Genomic DNA, 25,187 nt, shown 5'->3' on the forward strand with positions numbered 1-25,187 from the left:
TGTGATCTACACAGTCAAAGGCTTTAGCTTAGCCAATGAAGCAGAAGTACATGGTTTTTTGGAATTCCCTTGCTTTTTCTATAATCCAATAGATGTTCACAATTTCATCTCTAGTTCTTCTGCCTTTTTGCATTTTTTTGTTTACTTTAATTGGAGGCAAATTACTTTACAATATTGTAGTGGTTTTTGCCATACACTGACATGAATCAGCCATGGGCTTATATGTGTTCCCCATCGTGAACCCCCTCCCACCTCCCTCCGCATCCCATCCCTCAGGGTCATCCCAGTGCACCAGCCCAGAGCACCCTGTCTCATGCATCGAACCTGGACTGTCAATCTGTTTCACATATGATAATATACATGTTTCAGTGCTATTCTCTCAGATCATCACACCCTGGCCTTCTCCCACAGAGTCCAAAAGACTGTTCTATACACCTGTGTCTCTTTTGCTGTCTTGCATATAGAGTTATCATTACCATCTTTCTAAATTCCATATATATGTGTTAATATACTGTATTGGTGTTTTTCTTTCTGGCTTACTTCACTCTGTATAATAGGCTCCAGTTTCATCCACCCCAATAGAACTGATTCAAATGTATTCTTTTTAATGGCTGAGTAATAAGCTGGTTTTAGAAAAGGCAGAGGAACCAGAGATCAAATTGCCAACATCTGCTGGATCATCGAAAAAGCAAGAGAGTTCCAGAAAAACATCTATTTCTGCTTTATTGACTATGCCAAAGCCTTTGACTGTGTGGATCACAATAAACTGTGGAAAATTCTGAAAGAAATGGGAATACCAGACCACCTGACCTGCCTCTTGAGAAACCTATATGCAGGTCAGTAAGCAACAGTTAGAACTGGACATGGAACAACAGACTGGTTACAAATAGGAAAGGGAGTACATCAAGGCTGTATATTGTCACCCTGCTTATTTAACTTATATGCAGAGTACATCATGAGAAATCCTGGACTGGTTGAAGCACAAGCTGGAATCAAGATTGCTGGGAGAATTATCAATAACCTCAGATATGCAGATGACACTACCCTTATGGCAGAAAGTGAAGAGGAACTAAAAAGCTTCTTGATGAAAGTGAAAGAGGAGAGTGAAAAAGTTGGCTTAAAGCTCAACATTCAGAAAACTAAGATCATGGCATCCGGTCCCATCACTTCATGGGAAATAGATGGGGAAACAGTGGAAACAGTGTCAGACTTTATTTTGGGGGGCTCCAAAATCACTGCAGATGGTGACTGCAGCCATGAAATTAAAAGACGCTTACTCCTTGGAAGGAAAGTTATGACCAACCTAGATAGCATATTCAAAAGCAGAGACATTACTTTGCCAACAAAGGTCCGTCTAGTCAATGCTATGGTTTTTCCAGTAGTCATGTATGGATGTGAGAGTTGGACTGTGAAGAAAGCTGAGCACTGAAGAACTGATGCTTTTGAACTGTGGTGCTGAAAAGACTCTTGAGAGTCCCTTGGACTGCAAGGAGATCCAAACAGTCCATCCTAAAGAAGACCAGTCTTGGGTGTTCATTGGAAGGACTGATGCTGAGGCTGAAACTCCAATACTTCGGCCATCTCATGCAAAGAGTTCACTCATTGGAAAAGACCCTGATGCTGGGAGAGATTGGGGGCAGGAGGAGAAAGGGACAACAGAGGATGAGATGCCTGGATGGCATCATCGACTCAATGCACATGAGTTTGGGTGAACTCCGGGAGTCGGTGATGGACAGGGAGGCCTGGTGTGCTGCAACTGATGGGGTTGCAAAGAGTCGGACATGACTGAGCAACTGAACTGAACTGAATATTCCATTTTGTATATGTACCATTCGTCTGCTGATGGACATCTAGGTTGCTTCCATGTCCTGGCTATTGTAAACAGTGCTGTGAACAGTGGGGTACATGTGTCACTTTCAGTTCTGGTTTCCTCGGTGTGTATGCTCAGTAGTGGGATTGCTGGGTCATATGGCAGTTCTATTTCCAGCTTTTAAGGAATCTCCACAGTGTTCCCCACAGTTGCTGTACTAGTTTGCATTCCCACCAACAGTGTAAAAGGGTTCCCTTTTCTTTGCACCCTCTCCAATATTTATTGTTTGTAGACTTTTTGATAGCAGCCATTCTGACCAGCATGAGATGGTACCTCATTGTGGTTTTGATTTGCAATTCTCTGATAATGAGTGATGTTGAGCATCTTTTCATGTGTTTGTTAGCCATCTATATGACTTCTTTGGAGAAATGTCTGTTTAACTCTTTGGCCCATTTTTTGATTGGGTCGTTTATTTTTCTGGAATTGAGCTGCAGGAGTTGCTTGTTATTTTTGAGATTAATTCTTTGTCAGTTGCTTCGTTTGCTATTATTTTCTCCCATTCTGAAGCCTGTCACCTTACTTATAATTTGCTTCATTATGCAAAAGCTTTTAAGTTTAATTAGGTCCCATTTGTTTATTTTTGCTTTTATTTCCATTACTCTGGGAGGTGGGTCATAGAGGATCCTGCTGTGATTTATGTCAGAGAGTGTTTTGCCTATGTTTTTCTCTAGGAGTTTTATAGTTTCTGGTCTTACGTTTAGATCTTTAATCCATTTTATTCTCATGTATGGTGTTAGAAAGTGTTCTAGTTTCATTCTTTTACAAGTGGTTGGCCAGTTTTCCCAGCACCACTTTTTAAAGAGATTCTCTTTTCTTCATTGTATATTTTTGCCTCCTTTGTCAAAGATAAGATATCCATAGGTGCATGGATTTATCTCTGGGCTTTCTATTTTGTTTCATTGATCTATATTTCTATCTTTGTGCCAGTAACATACTGTCTTGATGACTGTTGCTTTGTAGTAGAGCCTGAGGTCAGGCAGGTTGATTCCTCCAGTTCCATTCCTCTTTCTCAAGATTGCCTTGGCTACTTGAGGTTTTTTGTATTTCCATACAAATTGTGAAATTATTTGCTTTAGTTCCCTGAAAAATACTGTTAATAGCTTGATAGGGATTGCACTGAATCTACAGATTGCTTTGAGTACTATACTCATTTTCACTATATTGATTCTTCTGACCCATGAATATGGTATATTTCTCCATCTATTTGTGTCCTCTGATTTCTTTCATCAATGTTTTATCATTTTCTACAGGTCTTTTCTTTCTTTAGGAAGATATATTCCTAAGTATTTTATTCTTTTCATTGCAATGGTGAATGGAATTGTTTCCTTAATTTCTCTTTCTGTTTTCTCATTGTTAGTGTATAGGAATGCAAAATATTTCTGAGTGTTAATTTTATATCCTGCAACTTTACTATATTCATTGATTAGCTCTAGTAATTTTCTGGTAGATCTTTAGGGTTTTCTATGTAGAGGATCATGTCATCTGCAAACACTGAGAGTTTTCCTTCTTCTTTTCCAATCTGTATTTCATTTCTTTTTCTGCTCTGATTGTTGCGGCCAAAACTTCCAGAACTATGTTGAATAGTAGTGGTGAGAGTGGGCACCCTTGACTTGTTCCTGACTTTATGGGAAATGCTTTCAATTTTTCACCATTGAGGATAGTGTTCGCTGTGGGTTTGTCATATATAGCTTTTATTATGTTGAGGTATGTTCCTTCTATTCCTGTGTTCTGGAGAGTTATAAATGGATGTTGAATTTTTCAAAGGCTTTCTCTACATATATTGAGATAACCATATGGTTTTTATCTTTCAATTTGTTAATGTCATGTATTACACTGATTGATTTGTGGATATTAAAGAATCCTTGCATCCCTGGGCTAAAGCCCACTTGGTCATGATGTATGATCTTTTAAATATGTTGTTGGATTCTGTTTGCTAGAATTTTGTTAAGGATTTTTGCATCTAAGTTCATTGGTGATATTGGCCTGTAGTTTTCTTTTTTGTGTGTGTGGCATCTTTGTCAGGTTTTGGTATTAGGGTGATGGTGGCCTCATAGAATGAGTTTGGATCTTTACCTTCCTCTGCAATTTTCTGGAAGAGTTTGAGTAATATAGGCTTTAGCTCTTTTCTAAATTTTTGGTAGAATTCAGCTGTGAAGCTGTCTGGTCCTGGGCTTTTCGCTGCTGGAAGATTTCTGATTATAGCTTTGATTTCCATGCTTTTGATGGTCTGTTAAGATTTTCTATTTCTTCCTGGTCCAGTTTTGGAAAGTTATACTTTTCTAAGAATTTGTCCATTTCTTCCAAGTTGTCCATTTTATTGGCATATAGTTGCTGATAGTAGTCTCTTATGATCCTTTGTATTTCTGTGTTGTCTATTGTGATTTCTCCATTTTCATTTCTAATTTCGTTGATTTGATTCTTCTCACTTTGTTTCTTGATGAGTCTGGCTAATAGTTTGTCAATTTTATTCATCTTCTCAAAGAACCAGCTTTTAGCTTTATTGATTTTTGCTATGGTATCTTTTGTTTCTTTTGCATTTATTTTTACCCTAATTTTAAAGATTTCTTTCCTTCTACTAACCCTGGGGTTCTTCATTTCTTCCTTTTCTAGTTGCTTTAGGTGTAGAGTTCAGTTATTTATTTGACTTTTTTTGTTTGTTTGTTTCTTGAGGAATAAGGAATAAGAATGTATTACTATGAACCTTCCCCTTAGCACTCCTTTTACAGTGTCCCATAGGTTTTGAGTTGTTGTGTTTTCATTTTCATTCGTTTCTATACATATTTTGATTTATTTCTTCAATAATCTGTTGGTTATTCAGAAGCATGTTGTTCAGCCTCCATATGTTGGAATTTTTAAGTTTTCTTCCTGTAACTGATATCTAATCTTACTACATTGTGGTCAGAAAAGATGCTTGGAATGATGTTAATTTTTTAAAATTTACCAAGACTAGATTTATGGCCCAGGATGTGATCTAGCCTGGAGAAGGTTCCGTGTGCACTTGAGAAAAAGGTGAAATTCATTGTTTGGGTGTGAAATGTCCTATAGATATCAATTAGGTCTACCTGGTCCATTGTGTCATTTAAAGTTTGTTTTTCCTTGTTAACTTTCTGTTTAGTTGATCTATCCATAGGTGTGAGTGGGGTATTAAAGCCTCCCAATATTATTGTGTTATTGTTAATTTCCCCTTTCATACTTGTTACCATTTGCTTTACATATTGTGGTGCTCCTATGTTGAGTGCATATATATTTATAATTGTTATATCTTCTTCTTGGATTGATCCTTTGATCATTATGTAGTGTCCTTTGTCTCTTTTCACAGACTTTATTTTAAAGTCTATTTTACCTGATATGAGTATTGCTACTCCTGCTTTTTTTTTTGGTCTCCATTTGTGTGAAATATCTTTTTCCAGCCCTTCACTTTCAGTCTGTATATGTCCCTTGTTTTGAGGCAGGTCTCTTGTAAACAGCATATATAGAGGTCTTGTTTTTGTATCCATTCAGCCAGTTTTTGTCTTTTGGTTGGGACATTCAACCCATTTACATTTAAGGTAATTACTGACAAGCATGATCCCATTACCATTTACTTTGTTGTTTTGGGTTTGAGTTTATACACCCTTTCTGTGTTTCTGTCTAAAGAAGATCCTTTAGCATTTGTTGAAGAGCTGGTTTGGTGCTGTTGAATTCTCTCAGCTTTTGCTTGTCTGTAAAGCTTTTGATTTCTCCTTCATATTTGAACGAGTTCCTTGCTGGGTACAGTAATATGGGTTGTAGGTTTTTCTCTTTCATCACTTTAAGTCTGTCCTGCCAATCCCTTCTGGCCTGAGAGTTTCTATTGAAAGATCAGCTGTTATCCTTATGGGAATCCCCTTCTGTGTTGTTGTTTATCCCTTGCTGCTTTTAATATTTGTTCTTTGTGTTTAATTTTTGTTAATTTGATTAATATTGTCTTGGGGGGTTTCACCTTGGGTTTATCCTGTTTGGGACTCTCTGGGTTTCTTGGACTTGTTTTCAACTATTATCTCCTCAAGTATTTTCTCATGGTCTTTCTTTTTGTCTTCTTCTTCTGGGACTCCTATGATACAAATGTTGGGGTATTTCACATTGTCCCAGAAATCCCTGAGGTCGTCCTCATTTCTTTTAATTCTTTTTTCTTTTTTCCTCTATGCTTCATTCACTTCTACCATCTATCTTCTACCTCACTTATCCTATCTTCTGCCTCCATTATTCTACTGTTAGTTCCCTCCAGAGTGCTTTTGATCTCATTTATTGCATTATTCATTATTAATTGACTCTTTTTTATTTCTTCTAGGTCCTTGTTAAACATTTCTTGAATCTTCTCAGTCGTTGTCTCCAGCCTATTTATCTGTGATTCCATTTTGTTTTCAAGATTTTGAATCATTTTTACTATCATTATTCTGAATTCTTTTTCAGGTAGACTCCCTATCTCCTCTGCTTTTGTTCAGTTTGGTGGGCATTTATCATGTTCCTTTACCTGGTGAGTATTCCTATGCCTTTTCATCTTGTTTAGATTGCTGTGTTTGGGGTGGCCTTTCTGTATTCTGGTAGTTTTGGTTCCTCTTTATTGTGGAGGTTCCTCCCCGTGGGTGGTGTTGGACGAGTGGCTTGTCAAGGTTTCCTGGTTAGGGAAGCTTGTGTTGTTGTTCTGGTGGGTGGGGCTTAATTTCTTCTCTCTGGAGTGCAATAAAGTGTTCCGTAATGAGTTCTGAAATGTCTGTGGGTTTGGTGTGACTTTGGGCAGCCTGTATATTGAAGCTCAGGGCTATGTGCCTGCGTTGCTAGAGAATTTGCATGGTATGTCTTGCTCTGGAACTTACTGGTTCTTGGGTGTTGCTTGGTTTCAGTGTAGGTATGGAGGCTTTTAGATGATCTCTTATCAATTAATGTTCCCTGGAGTCAGGAGTTCTCTGGTGTTCTCAGGTTTGGGGCTTAAGCCTCCTGCCTCTGGACTTCAGTCTTATTCTTACAGTAGCCTCAAGACATCTCCATCCATACAGCACTGATGATAAAACTTGTAAGTTAATGGTGAAAAGATTCTCCACAGTGAGGCACACCCAGAGAGGTTCACAGAGTTACATGGAGAAGAGAAGAGAGAGGAGGGAGATAGAGGTGACCAGGATGAGAAGAGGGGGAATCAAAAGAGGAGAGAGCAAGCTAGCCTGTAATCAACTCCCTATGTCCTTTCCACAGTCTGGAACCCTCAGAGAGGTTCACAGAGTTACATAGAGAAGAGAAGAAGGAGGCAGGAAATAGAGGTGAGCAGGTGGAGAAGAGGGGGAATCAAAAGGAGAGAGATAGATCTAGGCTGTACTCTATTTCCTAGGTGTTCTCCACAGCCCAGAACACACAGAGATTCACAGAGTTGGGTTGAGAAGAGAAGGGGGAGGGAGGAGATAGAGGTGACCTGGGGGAGAAAAAGGAGAGTCAAAAGGGGGAGAGAGTAATCAAGGCAGTAATCACACTCCCAAGTAAGAATGGGTACTGAAGACTGGATTCTTAAATGTACAAAATTGATAACAAATACCAAAAAGCAAATATTAAAAATCTAGAGTAGAGGTTAGACTCTCAAAAATACAGTATTAAAAAAAACAACAACAAAATCACAAGTACAAGAAATATATATGAAGTTTGCTTTAAAAATAGGGTCTTTTTTTTTTGCAAATGTTAGTAGGTTATAAAAATGAAAATTAAAGGAGTAATAGAGGCCTTAAAAAAAGAAAAAAAATTTAATTAAAAAATGATAATAGTAAAAAATATATCTAGGAATTTCTCTGGAGCTGTTGCAGGCAGTGTGGGGTCAGTTCAGTTTCAGACAGTTTCTTGTTCCAGCTTATACTTCTCAAGATCTATAGGCCCCTTCCAATGCAGTCAGTGTTAACTGCAGGGATTTTAACCTGTGGCACCTGTCACTTCCAAAGCGGTTCCCTCTATTTGGCTTGTTCTGTTTGCAGGTCTCTTCAGTGTCTAATTTCCACCCTGACACAAGGGGGTGAAGGTGGTCTCTTGTTTCAGCTCACTTGTTCAGCCATGCTGTGGGAGGGAGGAACACTGTAAACAAATATCACTGGCGTGTGTGGGGAATGCTCACAGTGTCTCAGCCACACTGGGTTTGCCCCCGCTCACAGTGTGTGTGCTTTCCCAGTCTACACAGCTCAGCCTCCAGGTTGCTCTGCAGAGAGTGAGCCCTGGGCTGTGTGCACTTCCCAGGACTAAGCCACTCAGGTTCAGTTTCTCGGGTACTCCACAAAGTCGCAGACTTGGTTGGGCCTGCGTTTTGTGTGACGAGGTGCTTGGCGATTGCACTCTCCCCAGGTGCAGTGTGTCTTATCACCTCCCCAGTCCCAGCCGCTTGGTTTCTGGAGTGGCAGTGGGAGCACCATCTCCTGTGTGCCGTGTGTCTCCTCTGGGGAGCTAATCTCTGGCTGCAACCCTGCAGGCGGATGTCAACCGCCCAGAATCTCAGGAAGTCTTGGTTAGAAACTGGAAGCCTGTTCGCAGTTTGGTAGAGGACGCCGTTTCTGGGGCTGAGTTTGACCCTTTCCGGCTCTGGCCGGCACCGCCTGCCCCTGCGTCCAGTGGGGGATGGGCCAGTCTGCAGCCGGATAGCTCCCCTCTGGTATTCGCTCAGTCCTTTGTTCTGTGAGCGGGCTGGCAGTGTGTTAGGTTAGGGCTTTTCGTGGGATAGCTCTTTCTCTCTCTCTCTGGCTATCCCACAGTTTGGGTTGCTATCTCACGTTAGCTCCCTCAGATTGCCCTCAGGGCATTCAGGCCTGGTCCTTACTCTAAACAATGCAGCCCACTCCTCTCCATTCAGCCCCCACTTGCTGGTGGCAGATGCGAGCCTCCGGGGTACATCACTGCTGGGAGTTGCCGTTAGGCACATAATCTGTGGGTTTTATTTATTTTTCCTCCTGGTTATGTTGCCCTCTGAGATTCCAAAACTCCCCCCAGACCCACCAGTGAGAGGGTTTCCTGGTGTTTGGAAACTTCTCCTCTATTAAGACTCTCTTCCCTAGACGGATCTCCATCCCTAACTCTTTTGTCTCTCTTTTTATCTTTTATATTTTGTCCTACCTCCTTTCGAAGACAATGGGCTGCTTTTCTGGGTGCCTGATGTCCTCTGCCAGTGTTCAGAAGTTGTCTTGTGGAGTTTGCTCAGTGTTCAAATGTTCTTTTGATGAATTTGTGGGGGAGAAAGTGGTCTCCCTGCCATCTTCTCCTCTGCCTTTTCTAAATCCAGTTTGTACATGTAGATGTTCTCTGTTCATGTACTATTGAAGCCTAGCTTGAAGGATTTTGAGCATTTCCTTGCTAGCATGTGAAGTGAGTCCAGTTGTATAGTAGTTTGAACATTCTTTGGGACTGGAATGAAAATTGACCTTTTCCAGTCCTGTGGCCACTGCTGAGTTTTCCAAATTTGCTGGAATATTGAGTGCAGCATTTTAACAGCACTGTCTTTTAGGATTTCAAAGAGCTCACCTGAAATTCCATTATTTCCACTAGCTCTGTTTATAGTAATGCTTCCTAAGGTCCACTTGATTTCACACTCCAGGATATCTGGCTTTAATTGAGAGACCATATCATTGTGGTTATCCAAGTCATTAAGACCCTTTTGTACAGTTCTTCTGTGTATTTTTGCCACCTCTTCTTAGTCTCTTCTGCTTCTGTTAGGTCCTTGTCATTTCCTTGCCATTTCAGTCCTTCATCATGCTCATCTTTACATGAAATGTTCCCTTGGTATATCCAATTTTCTTGAAAAGATCTCTAGTCTTTTTCATTCTATTGATCTCCTCTATTTCTTCTCCTTGTTCCTTTCTTATCTCTTCTTGTTATTCTCTGGAACTATGCATTCAGTTGGGTGTATCTTTCCCTTTCTCCTTTGTCTCACTTCTCTTCTCAGCTGTTTGTAAGGCCTCCTCAGACACTTTGCCTTCCTGGATTTCTTTTTCCTGGGGATGGTTTTGATCACCACTTCTTTTACAATGCTATAAACCTTTGTCCATAGTTCTTCAGGCACTCTACCAGATTTAATCCCCTGAATCTGTTTGTCCCCTCCACTGTATAATTATAAGGGATTTGATTTAGGTCATACCTGAATGATCTAGTGGTTTTCCCTACCGTCTTCAATTTAAGCCTGAATTTTGCAATAAGCTCATAAGCTGAGCCACAATCAGCTTCCAGTCTTGTTTTTGCTGACTGTAGAGAGCTTCTCCATCTTGGCTGCAAAGAATATAATAAATCTGATTTCTGTATTGACCACCTGCTGAAATCTATGTGTAGAGTTGTCTGTTGTGTTTTTGTAAGAGGATGTTTGCTATGACCAGTACAATCTCTTGGCAAAACTCTGTTAGCCTTTTCCCTGCTTGATTTTGTACTCCAAGGCCAAACTTGCCTGTTACTTCAGGTATCTTCTGACTTTCTACTTTTGCATCCCGATCCCCCATAATTGGATGTCAATGTTCACTCTTGCCATCTCCTGTTGACCACATCCAATTCACTTTGATTCAAAGACCTACCATTCCAGGTTCCTATGCAATATTGTTCTTTACAGTATCAGACTTTACTTTCACCACTAGACACATCCACAACTGAGCATTGTTTCTGCTTTGGCTCAGCCTCTTCATTATTTCTGGAGCTATTTCTGTGCTCCTCCCCAGTAGCAATTGGACACCTACTGACCTGGGGAGGTTCATCTTTCAGTGCCATATCTTTTTGTCTTTTCATACTGTTCATTGGGTTCTCAAGAAGAATACTAAAGCAGTTTGCCAGTCACTTCTTCAGTGGACCACATTTCGTCAGAACTCTTCACCATGACCCATCCGTCTTGAGTGCATGGCATGGCTCATAGCTTCACTGAGTTATACAAGGTTGTGATGCATGCAATCACTTTTGGTTAGTTTTCTGTGATTGTGGTTTTTATTCTAGAGACTATGGGATTATAGCTCTTGCTTCTTCTGTTCTGCCCTCTGATGGATGAGAAAAAGAGGCTTGTGCCAGCTTCTTGTTGGGAGGAACTGGTTGTGGGGAAAACTGGGTCTTGCTCTGGTGGGCAAGACCACGCTCAGTTCAGTTCAGTTCAGTCGCTCAGTCGTGTCCGACTCTTTGTGACCCCATGAATCCCAGCTCGCCAGGCCTCCCTGTCCATCACCAACTCCTGGAGTTCACTCAGACTCACGTCCATCGAGTCAGTGATGCCATCCAGCCGTCTCATCCTCTGTCGTCCCCTTCTCCTCCTGCCCCTAATCCCTCCCAGCATCAGAGTCTGTTCCAATGAGTCAACTCTTCGCATGAGGTGGCCAAAGTACTGGAGTTTCAGCTTTAGCATCATTCCTTCCAAAGAAATCCCAGGGCTGACCTCCTTTAGAATGGACTGGTTGGATCTCCTTGCAGTCCAAGGGACTCTCAAGAGTCTTCTCCAACACCACACTTCAAAAGCATCAATTCTTCTGCACTCAGCCTTCTTCACAGTCCAACTCTCACATCCATACATGACCACTGGAAAAACCACAGCCTTGACTAGAAGGACCTTAATCGGCAAAGTAATGTCTCTGCTTTTCATTATGCTATCTAGGTTGCTCATAACTTTTCTTCCAAGGAGTAAGCATCTTTTAATTTCATGGCTGCAGTCACCATCTGCAGTGATTTTGGAGCCCCCCAAAAATAAAGTCTGACACTGTTTCCACTGTTTCCCCATCTATTTCCCATAAAGTGATGGGACCGGATGCCATGATCTTAGTTTTCTGAATGTTGAGCTTTAAGCCAACTTTTTCACTCTCCTCTTTCACTTTCATCAAGAGGCTTTTTAGTTCCTCTTCACTTTCTGCCATAAGGGTGGTGTCATCTGCATATCTGAGATTATTGATATTTCTCCTGGCAATCTTGATTCCAGCTTGTGTTTCTTCCAGTCCAGCGTTTCTCGTGATGTACTCTGCATATAAGTTAAATAAGCAGGGTGACAATATACAGCCTTGATGCAGTCCTTTTCCTATTTGGAACCAGTGTTGTTCCATGTCCAGTTCTAACTGTTGCTTCCTGACCTGCATACAGATTTCTCAAGAGGCAGCTCAGGTGGTCTAGTATTCCCATCTCTTTCAGAATTTTCTACAGTTTATTGTGATCCACACAAAGGCTTTGGCATAGTCAATAAAGCAGAAATAGATGTTTTTCTGGAACTCTCTTGCTTTTTTGATGATCCAGCAGATGTTGGCAATTTGATCTCTGGTTCCTCTGCCTTTTCTAAAACCAGCTTGAACATCAGGAAGTTCACAGTTCACATATTGTTGAAGCCTGGCTTGGAGAATTTTGAGCATTACTTTACTAGCATATGAGATGAGTGCAATTGTTCGGTAGTTTGAGCATTCTTTGGCATTGCCTTTCTTTGGGGCCATGCTCAGTAAATCTTTAATCCAATCGCCTGCTGATAAGTTGGGCTGTGCTTGCTCCCTGTTAGTTGTTTGGCCTGAGGAGTCTACAGTCCAGGAGTCTACAGGCTCTATGGTAGGGCTACTGGTGACCTCTAAAAAGGACTTGGGCCAACACAGCCTCCCAGGACTGCTGCTGCCAGTGCCCCTGTCCCTGTGGCAGGCCACTTCCAACCCATGCCTCTGAAGGAGGTCCTCAATACTGACAGGCAGATCTGGCTCAGTCTCTTGTGCTGTCACTGCTCCTTTCCCCTGGGTCCTGGTGGGCACAAGATTTTATTTTTGCCTTCAAAGAGCCTCTGTTTCCCCTAGTCCTGTGGAAGTTCTGTAATCAAATCCCGTTGTCCTTTAAAGTCAGATTCCCTGGGGACCCTCAGTCCCTTTGAGAGGTTCCTCATCTGAACCACAGATAATTACAAATGACTTAACTATTTTCTCAATTTTCCCAAGGATGGTATATAACTTGTACCATTCTAGAATTAAAAGGCAGAAATAGGAATGCAGTTGTGTGTGCTAAGTCGCTCAGTCATGACTGACTCTTTGTGGCCCCATGGACCATAGCCCGCCAGGCTCCTCTGTCCATGGAATTTTCCAGGCAACTGGAGTGGGTTGCCATTTCCTACTGCAGGGAATCTTCCTGACCCAGGGATCAAACCCACATCTCTTGTGTCTCCTGCACTGGCAGGCAGATTCTTTACCACTAGCACCACCTGGGAAGTCAGAAGGAGGGAAGTTAAGTCACTACATACAATCGATGGCTTGGGTACTAGTTCCCACTTAACACGACTCAGAATCACTTAGATGATTTATCAAGACACATACTGCTGGGCTCCACCCTTGGAGTTTGACTCTGGGGGTAGGCCTCAAGAACTTGTATTTTGGGACTTCCCTGTGATCCAGTGGATAACATTCCATGCTTCCAATGCAGGAGGCACAGGTTCGACCCTGGTTGAGGAGTTAAGATCCCTTATGCTACACAGAAGGAAAAAAAAAAAAAAATTTTGCATTTTAAGAAATTCTATGCTACTGATACTGTTGGTACAGGGTTAAGGCCTTGACAATTCTTGCCTCAGGGCAGTAAAATTTAATTATATGGTGGTTTCTGGTTAAGAAAAGCCAATATAAAGTATATTTTCATTTTGAAAGGCATTTATACTCCTCAAAATAAATACAGAAAACAAAGACCCATAGGAAGAAGTACCATCCCGCTTACTCCCTCTATTCAGGACAACAAAATTTTGGTCTGTTTTACTGCAGTCTTCTCTTTGCAAATAAATGGAATATTCTTGGCTGTTAACTAGGAATGTATGCAAACACTATACCAATCTATACATGTCACAGAGGCCAAAAGGCATGGCGAATTCATTTACATGTGGTATGCCAAGACAATTTTTCTCAGGTTCCTATGAAAAGAAGGAAGTTCTGTCCATTGATAGCAAAAAAAAAAAGGGGGGGGGGGCAGTTCACCAATCCTTTCTTATCAAAACTAGCCTTGTGTTATTCAATTTGAGCAGTCTCTCAGTCACCTAGACCACATATTTATTGATATATTTTCAACAGTGGTATATTAGCAATACATTTTCCTTTCATTTCTGAGAATTTTTCTTTTATACAAAACGATAATTTGGTTGGGTAGAAAATTCTTGGGTCTCAATCACTTTATTTCACAACTTTCTGTCTACTGACTTCTGGCACTTGGTGCAAGAAAGTCTAAAACCAGAATGATTTACACTCCTTTGTATAGGATTGGCCAAAATTTTCATTTGGGTTTTTCCATAACATCATATGGGAAAAACTGAACACAATTTTTGGCCAACCCAATACATAACCTATATCCACTAACCACCCAGGCATCAGCAGCAGTGCTTGGCCTGAACACTTGCATTGTTTCCTAAAGTATACAATTCTAAAAACCTTACCTGCGTTTTTATCTAGGTGTGGATCTCTTTTCACAGGTTTTGTGTTTTGTTTTTTTTTTTTAACCTGAAAAGCTGTTTTTCCTTTGATTATACACATCTTAGGTTAGAGAGGGGTTTGTTGATGTTTTTAATTAAGTAAAAGAAAGTAATCTTTAGTCATAGATGACCATTTGTTTGATTTACTTCCCACTGAATAGTTATCATTTCTTTGTTGGTTTCCCAGTTATCTTTCTTTCATATTCATTACCTCACAACATTCGGTCTCATCATTCTTATCCTTGTCCTTTCTTGGTGAGAGCTTGTCAAGTTTGTCCTCCACAGACACAACTTCTTATCTGTAATGTTAAATTCGACTCCTAATCTATGGCCTTCAAAGTGGAATGTCAGGTTCTGCTATTGTGTTTTAGTTTCCAGTCAGCCTTCCTTCTGTTAGCTGCTCCCCTGTGTAAACTGCTGCCCTTTCATCTGAGTCTGTTGTCTCCCTACAGACTATCTTTCCCATTTTATTGAAGCCACATCATTTTGCACGTTATTAAGTATGCCCAATGGTTTTTTGTTTGTTTTCATTTTTTCCTAGTTCATTTCACATTCACAGGGGGCTCTTTCTTCAGTGCTTCCAATTATGCTCCTTCCTCTTGTTCTGCAGAATTCTTTCAGGGACTTCTCATTTTTCCCATGGTAACACTTCATTGACAAAAAAGGCATAATCAACTCAGGCTTAATACCTGCCACTAACAAAGATGTAGATTGCCCTTGATCCTGTTCCTAACTACATGTGCTAATGGAAGCCCTTTTCCAAAATCATGTGCCGAATCTAAGCAATTTCAATGGATAGGGAGTTTGTGACTAGCAGATACAAACTATTACATGCAGAATGGATATACAAAAAGGTTCTACTGTACAGTACAGTAACTATACTCAATATCCTGTGATAAACCATAATGGAAAACAATATGAAAAAGAATGTACATATATGTGTAACTGAATCACTCTGCTGTACAGCAGAAATTAACACAGTATACTTCAACTATGCTTCAAAAAAAATAATTTTTTTTTTTTAAATCTAAGCAATTCCAAGTGCCCAAGAGACCTCATCTAGTGTGTGGTCTTCCTAGAAGAAGGGAGACTTTTCCCATTGACAAAATCTTTGAAACACTTAACAAGTTCAGACACTGAAATTTCACCCTTCAGCTTCCTACTACCTTCTTAAATCCTATCTTTTCCTGCCATAAAGACCCACTGTGATTTCTCACTTTAAAAGTTTGTCTTTGTCAGTGTCTACATTTGAACAGTTCTTCTGTAACTATTTCATGTTTTCTCCAACTCCTTATAAAGCTGTTCAAGGCTAGTGACATCTAAGACTTATTTATTTTGCATCTGTGTTATTAAAAGGTTTGTCAATTGACAGAAATGTACTTTTAGAGAACTTTACAAAGTATCCACACACTTTCACTAAGGTGAGATTTTGTGCAGTAGATATAATTTAGGTAACCACATCCTATACAGAGTCTAAAAAAACCTCAACATTCCAGTTTCTTTCATGAAACTGGTGAAAACAATCAGTTCACTTGTAAGTAGAAAAAGGGCTCTACAAAAGAAAAAAGACTCAATCATTTTTGTCAGCTAAAGTGAAGTGAAAGTTACTCAGTCGTGTCCCACTCTTTGCGACCCCATGGACTATACAGTCCATGGAATTCTCTAGGCCAGAATTCTGGAGTGGACAGCCTTTCCCTTCTCCAAGAGATCTTCCTAAACCAGGGACTGAACCCAGGTCTCCCGCATTGCTGGTGGACTCTTTAGCAGCTGAGCCACAAGGGAAGCCCAAGAATATTGGAGTGGGTACCCTATCCCTTCTCCAGTGGATCTTCCTGACCCAGGAATCAAACACAGGTCTCCTGCATTGCAGGTATTCTTTATCAAATGAGCTATCAGGGAAGCCCATTTGTCAGCTAAAAAAAATTACTAATTGAAGAAGGAGAAATAGCATATAACATAGTCTTCTGAGAGAAGCAAATATTAAATCCCAAACCTGCAAGGCTCCAAATATGATTTTGTTTCAACAAGTTCTATTGTATTACATTCATCATCTCACTTCTGTTTAATAATCAACTTTTTTTTTAATACCACTCACATAACAATGATGAGAGAGAGCAGGCTACTTACCCCACCCATTGTAATTCCATGAATAAGTGCAATATATGGTTTCTGGCAAGAATCTAAAAGACATGGAGTTGTAATTAGTTACAATGTTTAAAATACATTTGCTTTTTCCAAAAATCACAAGTTACATGAACTATGAAATATCAGGTAGATTAAATATACAGCTTATAATACAAACATGTTTTTTAAAACATCAATTCATATACAGTCCTAATCAGCTAGTCACTGTTATTAAATAACTCAATACCTCAATTTGAAACAAATGAAAGGCCATATAATTCAGCTATTGAGAAAAACAATGTTTCCCTTATAAGTCATGAATGTTTATCTAACACAGCTGTATTTTAAAGAACATAATTTGTTTTATGCATCTAAAGAAGCATCTGGATATAAAGAGAAGTGCAGCATATAGGAAAAAGCATGGACTGAGAGTGAGAAGACCCAAATTGTAGTCTCTGCTTTGTCATTAACTGGCAGTTCAACAATATTCAATATATATGTTGGTATTAAATACTTATTGCTGTTGTTGTTCAGTCGCTAAGTCCTGTCCAACTCTAGCAACCCCATGAACTGCAGCATGCCAGGTTTCCCTGTCCTTCACTGTCTCCCAGAGTTTGCTCAAACTCATGTACATTGATTTAATGATGTTATCTAATCATCTCTCCAGGGACAAAATGTGGTCCACTCAAGAAGGGAATGGCAAACCATTTCAGTCTTCTTCCCTTGAGAACCCCAAAAACAGTATGAAAAGGCAAAAATATATGACACTTGAAGATGAACTATGGGCAAGAATCCCTTAAAAGATATGGAATAGTCCTCATAGTCAACAAGAGACAAAATTTAGTGCTTTAGTGAAAACTCAAAAATGACAGAATGATCTCTGTTTCCAAGCCAAACCATTCAATATCACAGTAATCCAAGTCTATGCCCCAACCACAAACGCTGAAGAAGCTGAACAGTTCTATACAGACCTACAAGACCTTCTAGAACTAACACCAAAAAAAAGATGTCCTATTCATCATAGGGAACTGGAATGCAAAAGGAGGCGGTCAAGAGATACCTGGAGCACAGACAAGGGGTGCTTTTCATCATAGGTGACTGGAATGCAAAAGTAGGTGGTCAAGAGACACCTGGAGCAGCAGGCAAGTTTGGCCTTGGAGTACAAAACGAAGCAGGGCAAAGGTTAACAGAGTTTTGCTAGGAGAATCCACTGGTCATAGCAAACACCTTCTTCCCCACACAAGAGACAACTCTCCATATGGACATCACCAGATGGTCAATACCGAAACCAGATTGATTATATTCTTTGCAGCCAAGATGGAGAAGCTCTATACAGTCAGCAAAAACAAGACTGGGAGCTGACTGTGGCTCAGATCATAAACTCCTTATTGCAAAATTCAGATTTAAATTGAAGAAAGTAGTGAAAACCACTAGGCCATTCAGGTATAACCTAAATCAAATCCCTTATGATTACACACTGGAAGTGACAAATAGATTCAAGGGATTAGATCTGATAGACAGAGTGCCTGAAGAACTATGGGAGAGAGGTTCATGACATTGTACAGGAGGCTGTGATCAAAACCATCCCCAAGAAAAAGAAATGCAAAAAGGCAAAATGGTTGTCTGAGGAGGCCTTACAAATAGCTAAGAAAAGAAGACAAGCAAAAGGCAAAGGAGAAAAGGAAAGATACATCCATCTGAATGCAGAGTTTCAAGGAATAGCAAGGAGAGATAAGAAAGCCTTCCTCAGTGATCAATGCATAAAAATAGAGGAAAACAAAAGAATGGGAAAGACTAGAGATCTCTTCAAGAAAATTACAGATACCAAGGGAATATTTCACGCAAAGATGGGATCAATAAAAGACAGAAACGGTATGGACCAAACAGAAGCAGAAGATATTAAGAAGAGGTGGCAAGAATACACAGAAGAACTGTACAAAAAAGATCTTTATGACCAAGATAATCATGATGGTATGATCACTCATCTAGAGCCAGACATCCTGGAGTACGAGGTCAAGTGGGCCTTAGGAAGCATCACTATGAACAAAGGTAGTGGAGGTGATGGAATTCCAGCTGAGTTATTTCAAGGCATAAAAGATGATGCTGTGAAAGTGCTATACTCAATATGCCAGCAAACTTGGAAAACTCAGCAGTCACCACAGGACTGGAAAAGGTCAGTTTTCATTCCAATACCAAAGAAAAGCAATGCCAAAGAATATTCAAACTAGCACTCAGTTGTACTCATCTCATACGCTAGCAAAATAATGCTCAAAATTCTCCAAGCTAGGCTTCAACAGTACGTGAACCAAGAACTTCCAGATGTTCAAGCTGGCTTTAGAAAAGGCAGTGGAACCAGAGGTCAAATTGCCAACATCTGCTGGATCATTGAAAAAGCAAGAGAGTTCCAGAAAAACATCTACTTTTGCCTCATTGACTAAGCTAGAGCCTTTGACTGTGTTAATCACAACACTCTGGAAAATTCTTCAAAAGATAGGAATACCAGACCACCTTATCTGCCTCCTGAGAAATCTATATGCAGGTCAATAAGCAACAGTTAGAACCAGACATGGAAAAATGGACTGGTTCCAAATTGGTAAAGCAGTATGTTAAGTCTGTATATTGTCACCCTGCTTATTTAACTTATAGGCAGAGAACATCATACGAAATGCTGGGCTGGATGAATCCCAAGCCGGAATCAAGATGCCAGGAAAAATATCAATAACCTCAGATATGCAGATGACACCCCCCTATGGCAGAAAGCAAAAAGGAACTAAAGAGCCTTTTGATGAAAGTGAAAGAGGAGAGTGAAAAAGCTGGCTTAAAGTCAACATCCAAAAAACAAAGATGACGGCATCCGGTCCAATCACTTCATGGCAAATAGATGGGAAACAAGGGAAACAATGAAAGATTTTATTTTCTTGGGCTCCAAAATCACTGCAAATGGTGACTACATCAGTGAAATTAAAAGATGCTTGGTTCTTGGAAGAAAAGCTATGACCAACCTAGACAGCATACTAAAAAGCAGAGACATTACTTTGCCGACAGTCTGTCTAGGCAAAGCTATGGTTTTTCCATTAGTCATGTACAGATGTGAGAGTTGGACCCCAAAAAAAGCTGAGCACTGAAGAATTGATGCTTTTGAACTGTGGTGTTGGAGGAGACTCTTCAGAGTCCCTTGGACTGCAAGGAGATCCAACCAGTCTATCCTAAAGGAAATCAGTCCTAAATATTCATTGGAAGGACTGATGATGAAGCTCCAATACTCTGGCCACCTGATGCGAAGAACTGACTCTTTGGAAAAGACCCTCATGCTGGGAAAGATGGAAGGTAGGAGGAGAAGGGGACGACAGAGGATGGGATGGTTGGATGGCATCACCTATTCAATGGACATGAGTTTGAGCAAGCTCTGGGAGTTGGTGATGGACAGGGAAGCTTGGCAAGTTGCAGCACATGAGGTCACAAAGAGTCAGACACGAACTGAACCATCTCATCCTCTGCTACCCCCTTCTCCTTCTCTCAATCTTTCCCAGAATCAGGGTCTTTTCCAATGAGCTGGCTCTTCACATCAGGTGGCCAAAGTATTGGAGCTTCAGCTTCAACATCAGTCCTTCCAATGAACATTCAGGGTTGGCTTCCTTTAGGATAGACTGGTTTGATCTCCTCCTGTCCAAGGGACTCTCAAGAGTCTTTCAGCACTATAGTTCAAAAGCATCAATTCTTCAGCTCTCAGCCTTCATGGTCCAGCTCTCATATCCATACATGACTACTGGAAAAACCACAGCTTTGACTATATGGGCCTTTGTTGGCAAGGTGATGTCTCTACTTATATACTGGCATTTCCATATATGTACACATTTGTATACATATATACACACGTAAGCTATATGTATATATGCCTATCATACATGTGTATATCATGTATATGATACATAGATACATTTTCTCATCTATTAAATGAGACTTGCTTCAGAAGTTCCTTTCAGCTCAAAAATTCTGCATACTTTTACTCTGCTCCTTTCCCTTTTTCGTTTTTCCTTCCTCTGAGAAAGGGAGTCACCCACAATATAAACATATCCATCACTGTACTTCTACTACAGCTTGTGGCCAGTATAACTTCCTTACCAAAGACCAATATAAAACTTCAGGTTTGATCCATCTAGCAATTCTGTAAATATTCCCAACCTGCCAAATGAACCACCAAAGTACAATTCTAACTTCACATACACAAGCATGTCCACAGCCCTCAATTTTTAATTATAATTCCCTAGAAACAACAGAAACTGTCTCTATTGATTGTGGTGGAGATAAATACAAATTCACCGTTTCAGCTACAGATGCATATATTTTAGTTATAAAGTATTAAAAGCTAACTGATACAGAACACAAGGCCAAAATTTGTCAAATTCCTTAATGATTAAGATAGGTCATTATAATGTACAGAAATTTATGTCTGGAAGGCTTTCTCTTGTATATTAACATTTTACCAAACTCTTTTCAAACTAGAGGTTTTCTCCCCTCTTTCATTTAGTATAGAATTGCACTAATATACCAGCCAACAGCCAAATATAGTTAGATTAATTATAATTAAACAAAGGTAAAGTTAAGCTTACTGATCACAAGTAGCCCCATTCCAAGTGCTCGTCAGTCACGTGTGACTAGCAGTGGCCACATTACCCAGCACAGAAGCAGAATACTTTCATCATTCCAGGAAGTACTGTTGGACAGTGCTGGTAAGAAGTTTTAGAATGAATAAAACATTCTAAGTGAATCTGATCTGTATAATTTTACAGATTATGAAAGAAATGAGAGCTCTCCACTAAAAGTGGCTCACTTAAATTGGGAAACAGCCTCTTTTCCCCACTGCTACTTCAAAGACACTGAAATTCTAGAAAAAAAGATTTTTTCAATGTATATCCGAGTTCAAAGCCAAACAAGGGAAATCCCCAAGTGCCAGAAACATACAAGAAACTCAAAGCTAATAGCTGTGTGGAAGCTACAGCCAAAGATTATGAGCAAGGGTGTGTGTATCTGTTCTGAGTCAGGAACAAATTCTAGGCCACACAGAACATGCAATGAGCTACCTACATAAAGCCTTATAGTAATAAGAGCTATGTGGTTTGTGAAATATAGCTAGGAAAACTCTATCTGCTGATACTGGGACTAAGTCCCCGCCCAGGAGAGAAGAGGAAAAATTCGCAAAAAGTCAGAAAAATTGGATGCTCAAGTACTGGACCATTGCAACTGAACAAACAAAAGAAAGTACCCCGAACAACTTTGGAATAGAAATAATGTCTGTAACTTGGTAAAAAAGCATCTACAAAAAGATTATACTAAAGAATGAAATCTTAAAAGCTTTCCCATGTATATCAGAAATAAGACAACACTACAATCATTCAGTATTATAACAGAGGTTCTAACCAAATATAACAAGAAAAGTCATAAATATAAGGACTGGAAATAGATGGGGAAAAGTCACGTGCAAAGGGTAGAATTACCTATATAGAAAAGCCAAGATTATCTACAGAAACATCTTTAAAACTAACAACAAATTTCAGCAGGGTTGCTGGTTATAAAAACAAAATACTAAAATAAAAAATATTTCTATATGCTAGAAATAGTCAATTAGGAAATGTAACAAGCAACAAAACATAAGCTATTTAAGAATAACACTTTAAAACATATTTTTATCAGCAAGATCTTTATAGAGAAAATTACAAAACATGAAAGGACATGAAAGTCAATCTCATGAAAATGTGCTAAAACTGGTTTATGGTGATGTCTGCATAAGTTTACTAAACATCAAAATAATTTTAAGATCCTTCTGGAAAATCAAGTCCAAGAGTAGCCAAGACAATCCTAAAAGAAAACAAGGGTAACTTGTCCTACCACAAAGAGATGTATCTTAAAGCCATAATAATTTTAACACTATAGTTTCATCATAAGTACAAATAGACCAGTGAATAAAGTTGTCCGGAAACAGATCTGACCACAAAGAAGAACTCGATATATGATAGAAGTATCCTTAAAACCAGTGAGGAAGACAAGGCCTATTCAGTCAAAAACATTACACATCTAGTTTTCTAAAAAGAAAATAAAAGATTATGTCACATGCAAAAAAAGTCCAAGTACATTAAGGACTTAGAGTATAAAAAACAAATTATTAAATGAAAATGTAAAAGAACATCTTAAACCCTCCCATGTTATTGTTTTTCTTTTCTTTTAGTGAAAAGAATGCAAATCATAAAGGAAAAGAATCCATACATTTCATCTCAAACAAAAAATAAGAAAAGATAAAGTAGCAGACTGAGAGAAGTGTGTTTACATAAAGACCTATAAAATCAATCAAGAAAAAAATGATCCATAAGAAAGAAAAACAAAGGACGAAACTGAAAAGAAAATCTAAATGATTAACATAAAACACCTTCTACCTCATGCACTTACAATGAAGCACAAATTAAACCACAATCAGATATCAAGTATGCAAACTTTAAAACCAAACAAGTGATAGCAATGATATGCAGAAAATACAGTCTTGTACTTTGGAGAGGAATATGGAAACATACTGAAGAGGTATAAACTATGATCCATCCATTTGGCTTCTATTATTTCTAGAAACTTTTGCACATGGGCACCAAGGATTTATATGTAAGGATGTAACAATCTGTATTAATAAAAATTTGAAATAATCTAAAATATCCATTAATGTCAAACAGATAAGTAATACTGGGTAGCTGAATAATATAGAACAGTTACATTCAATGCTATTAAAAAAACAACTTTTGGCATATGCAGTAAGAAAGTACTTATGAAAATTTCAAAAACACGAATACTACTTTTGTTCATAAATGTATAGTAAAAATATAAAGTACTGCCTAATCAAATGTGCTAAAAATTAATGACAATGGTTTCTTCTGAGGAGGGATCAGGCTGCTTCTGGAGAAAGAAATGGCACTGAAGCAAGCAACAGAGTAGACTGGACAGTAATTTTAAAAATTCATAGTATTCTATTTAATTTAAATAAGTTTCAAAACATCAAACAGAAATAAAATATAGAGGTTTATTCACTCTGAGCTGGTGGGTATACAAGTATTCACTGTATTATCCACTATAATTTAACTTTTGAAACACATGCTTGATAAAAGTAACTACTACTTCACTTCCAATGAAATCTGGAATGATAACTATAAAGAAATTTCATCCCAGAGTTTCTCAGGAATTAGGAAATGATACTTCATTTTATAGAGAAAACTGGGACCCTATGTTTTTGTTTTCCAAGAAACCCAACCATATGATCAGAATCCATGATTCCATGTTGGTTATAGGGCAAACAGTAGTTAAACCTGACTGTAGTCCATGAGGCTCCTCTGTCCATGGAATTTGCCAGGCAAGAATACTGGAGTGGGTAGCCATTCCCTTCTCCAGGGGATCTTCCCAAACTAGGGACAGAACCTGGGTCTCCATCATTGCACGCAGATTCTTCATCATCTGAGCCACAGGGAAGCCTATTTAATAATAAAGTGTGAATTGTTCTGGAATGAGCAGTCAGACTTTGTCAGCCAAGTAATGTCTCTTCTTTTTAATATGCTGTCTAGGTTGGTCATAGCCTTTCTTCCAAGGAGCAATGCTTGCTTCCAAGGAGAAAGCATTAAAAGACAATTTCATGGCTAGAGTAACTAACTGCAGTGATTTTGGAACCCCCCAAAATAAAGTCTCTCACTGTTTCCACTGTTTACCCATCTATTTGCCATAAAGTGATGGGACCAGATGCCATGATCTTAGTTTTTTGAATGTTGAGTTTTAAGCCGGCTTTTTCACTCTCCTCTTTCACTTTCATAAAGAAGCTCTTTAGTTCCTCTTTGCTTTCTGCCATAAGGGGGGTGTCATCTGCATATCTGAGGTTATTGATAATTCTCCCAGCAATCTTGATCCCAGCTTGTGCTTCATCCAGCCCAGCATTTTGCATGATGTATTCTACATATTAAGTTAAATAAGCAGGGTGACAATATACAGCCTTGATGTACTCCTTTCCCAATTTGAAACCAGTCTGTTGTCCCATGTCCAGTTCTAACTGTTGCTTATTGACCTGCATACAGATTTCTCAGGAGGCAGATAAGGTGGTCTGGTATTCCCATCTCTTTCAGATTTTTCCACAGTTTGTTGTGATCTACACAGTCAAAGGCTTTGGAGTAATCATTAAAGCAGAAGTAGATGTTTTTCTGGAATTCTCTTGCTTTTTTGATAATCCAACAGATGTTGGCAATTTGATCTTTGATTCCTCTGCCTTTTGTAAATCCAGCTTGAACATCTGGAAGTTCATAGTTCACACACCGTTGAAGCCTACCTTAGAGAATTTTGAGCAATACTTTGCTAGTGTGTGAGATGAGTGCATTTGTGCAGTAGTTTGAGCATTCTTTGGCATTGCCCGTCTTTGAAACTGGAATGAAAACTGACCTTTTCCAGTCGTGTGGCCACTGCCAAGTTTTCCAAATTTGCTGGCATATTGAGTGCAGCACTTTATCAGCATCCTCTTTTAGGATCTGAAATAGCTCATCTGGAATTCCATCATCTCCACTAGCTTTGTTTGTGATTACTTTGCCAAGAAAGGCCCATCTAGTCAAAGCTATGGTTTTTCCAGTAGTCATGTACGGATATGAGAGTTGGATCATAAAGAAAGCTGAATGCTGAAGAATTGATGCTTTTGAACTGTAAAGTTGGAGAAGACTCTTGAGAGTCCCTTGGACTGCAAGGAGATCAAACCAGTCAATCCTAAAGGAAATCAACCCTGAATATTCACTGGAG

General features: G+C 39.4%; 1 protein-coding gene across 1 annotated transcript in view; it reads right to left on the reverse strand.

Annotated features, from left to right (window-relative positions):
- Positions 1-25,187, reverse strand: part of HIBCH (3-hydroxyisobutyryl-CoA hydrolase) — a 94,093-nt gene that overhangs the window by 59,423 nt on the left and 9,483 nt on the right. Inside the window, exon 5 of the mRNA XM_040227857.1 lies at positions 16,392-16,444. Within this exon, the coding sequence (XP_040083791.1) occupies positions 16,392-16,444 (53 nt within the window). The remainder of the gene's footprint in view (positions 1-16,391; positions 16,445-25,187) is intronic.

The sequence above is a fragment of the Oryx dammah genome, unplaced genomic scaffold (genome assembly GCF_014754425.2).
Source record: "Oryx dammah isolate SB20612 unplaced genomic scaffold, SCBI_Odam_1.1 HiC_scaffold_27, whole genome shotgun sequence".
NCBI classification, from domain to species: Eukaryota; Metazoa; Chordata; class Mammalia; order Artiodactyla; family Bovidae; genus Oryx; species Oryx dammah.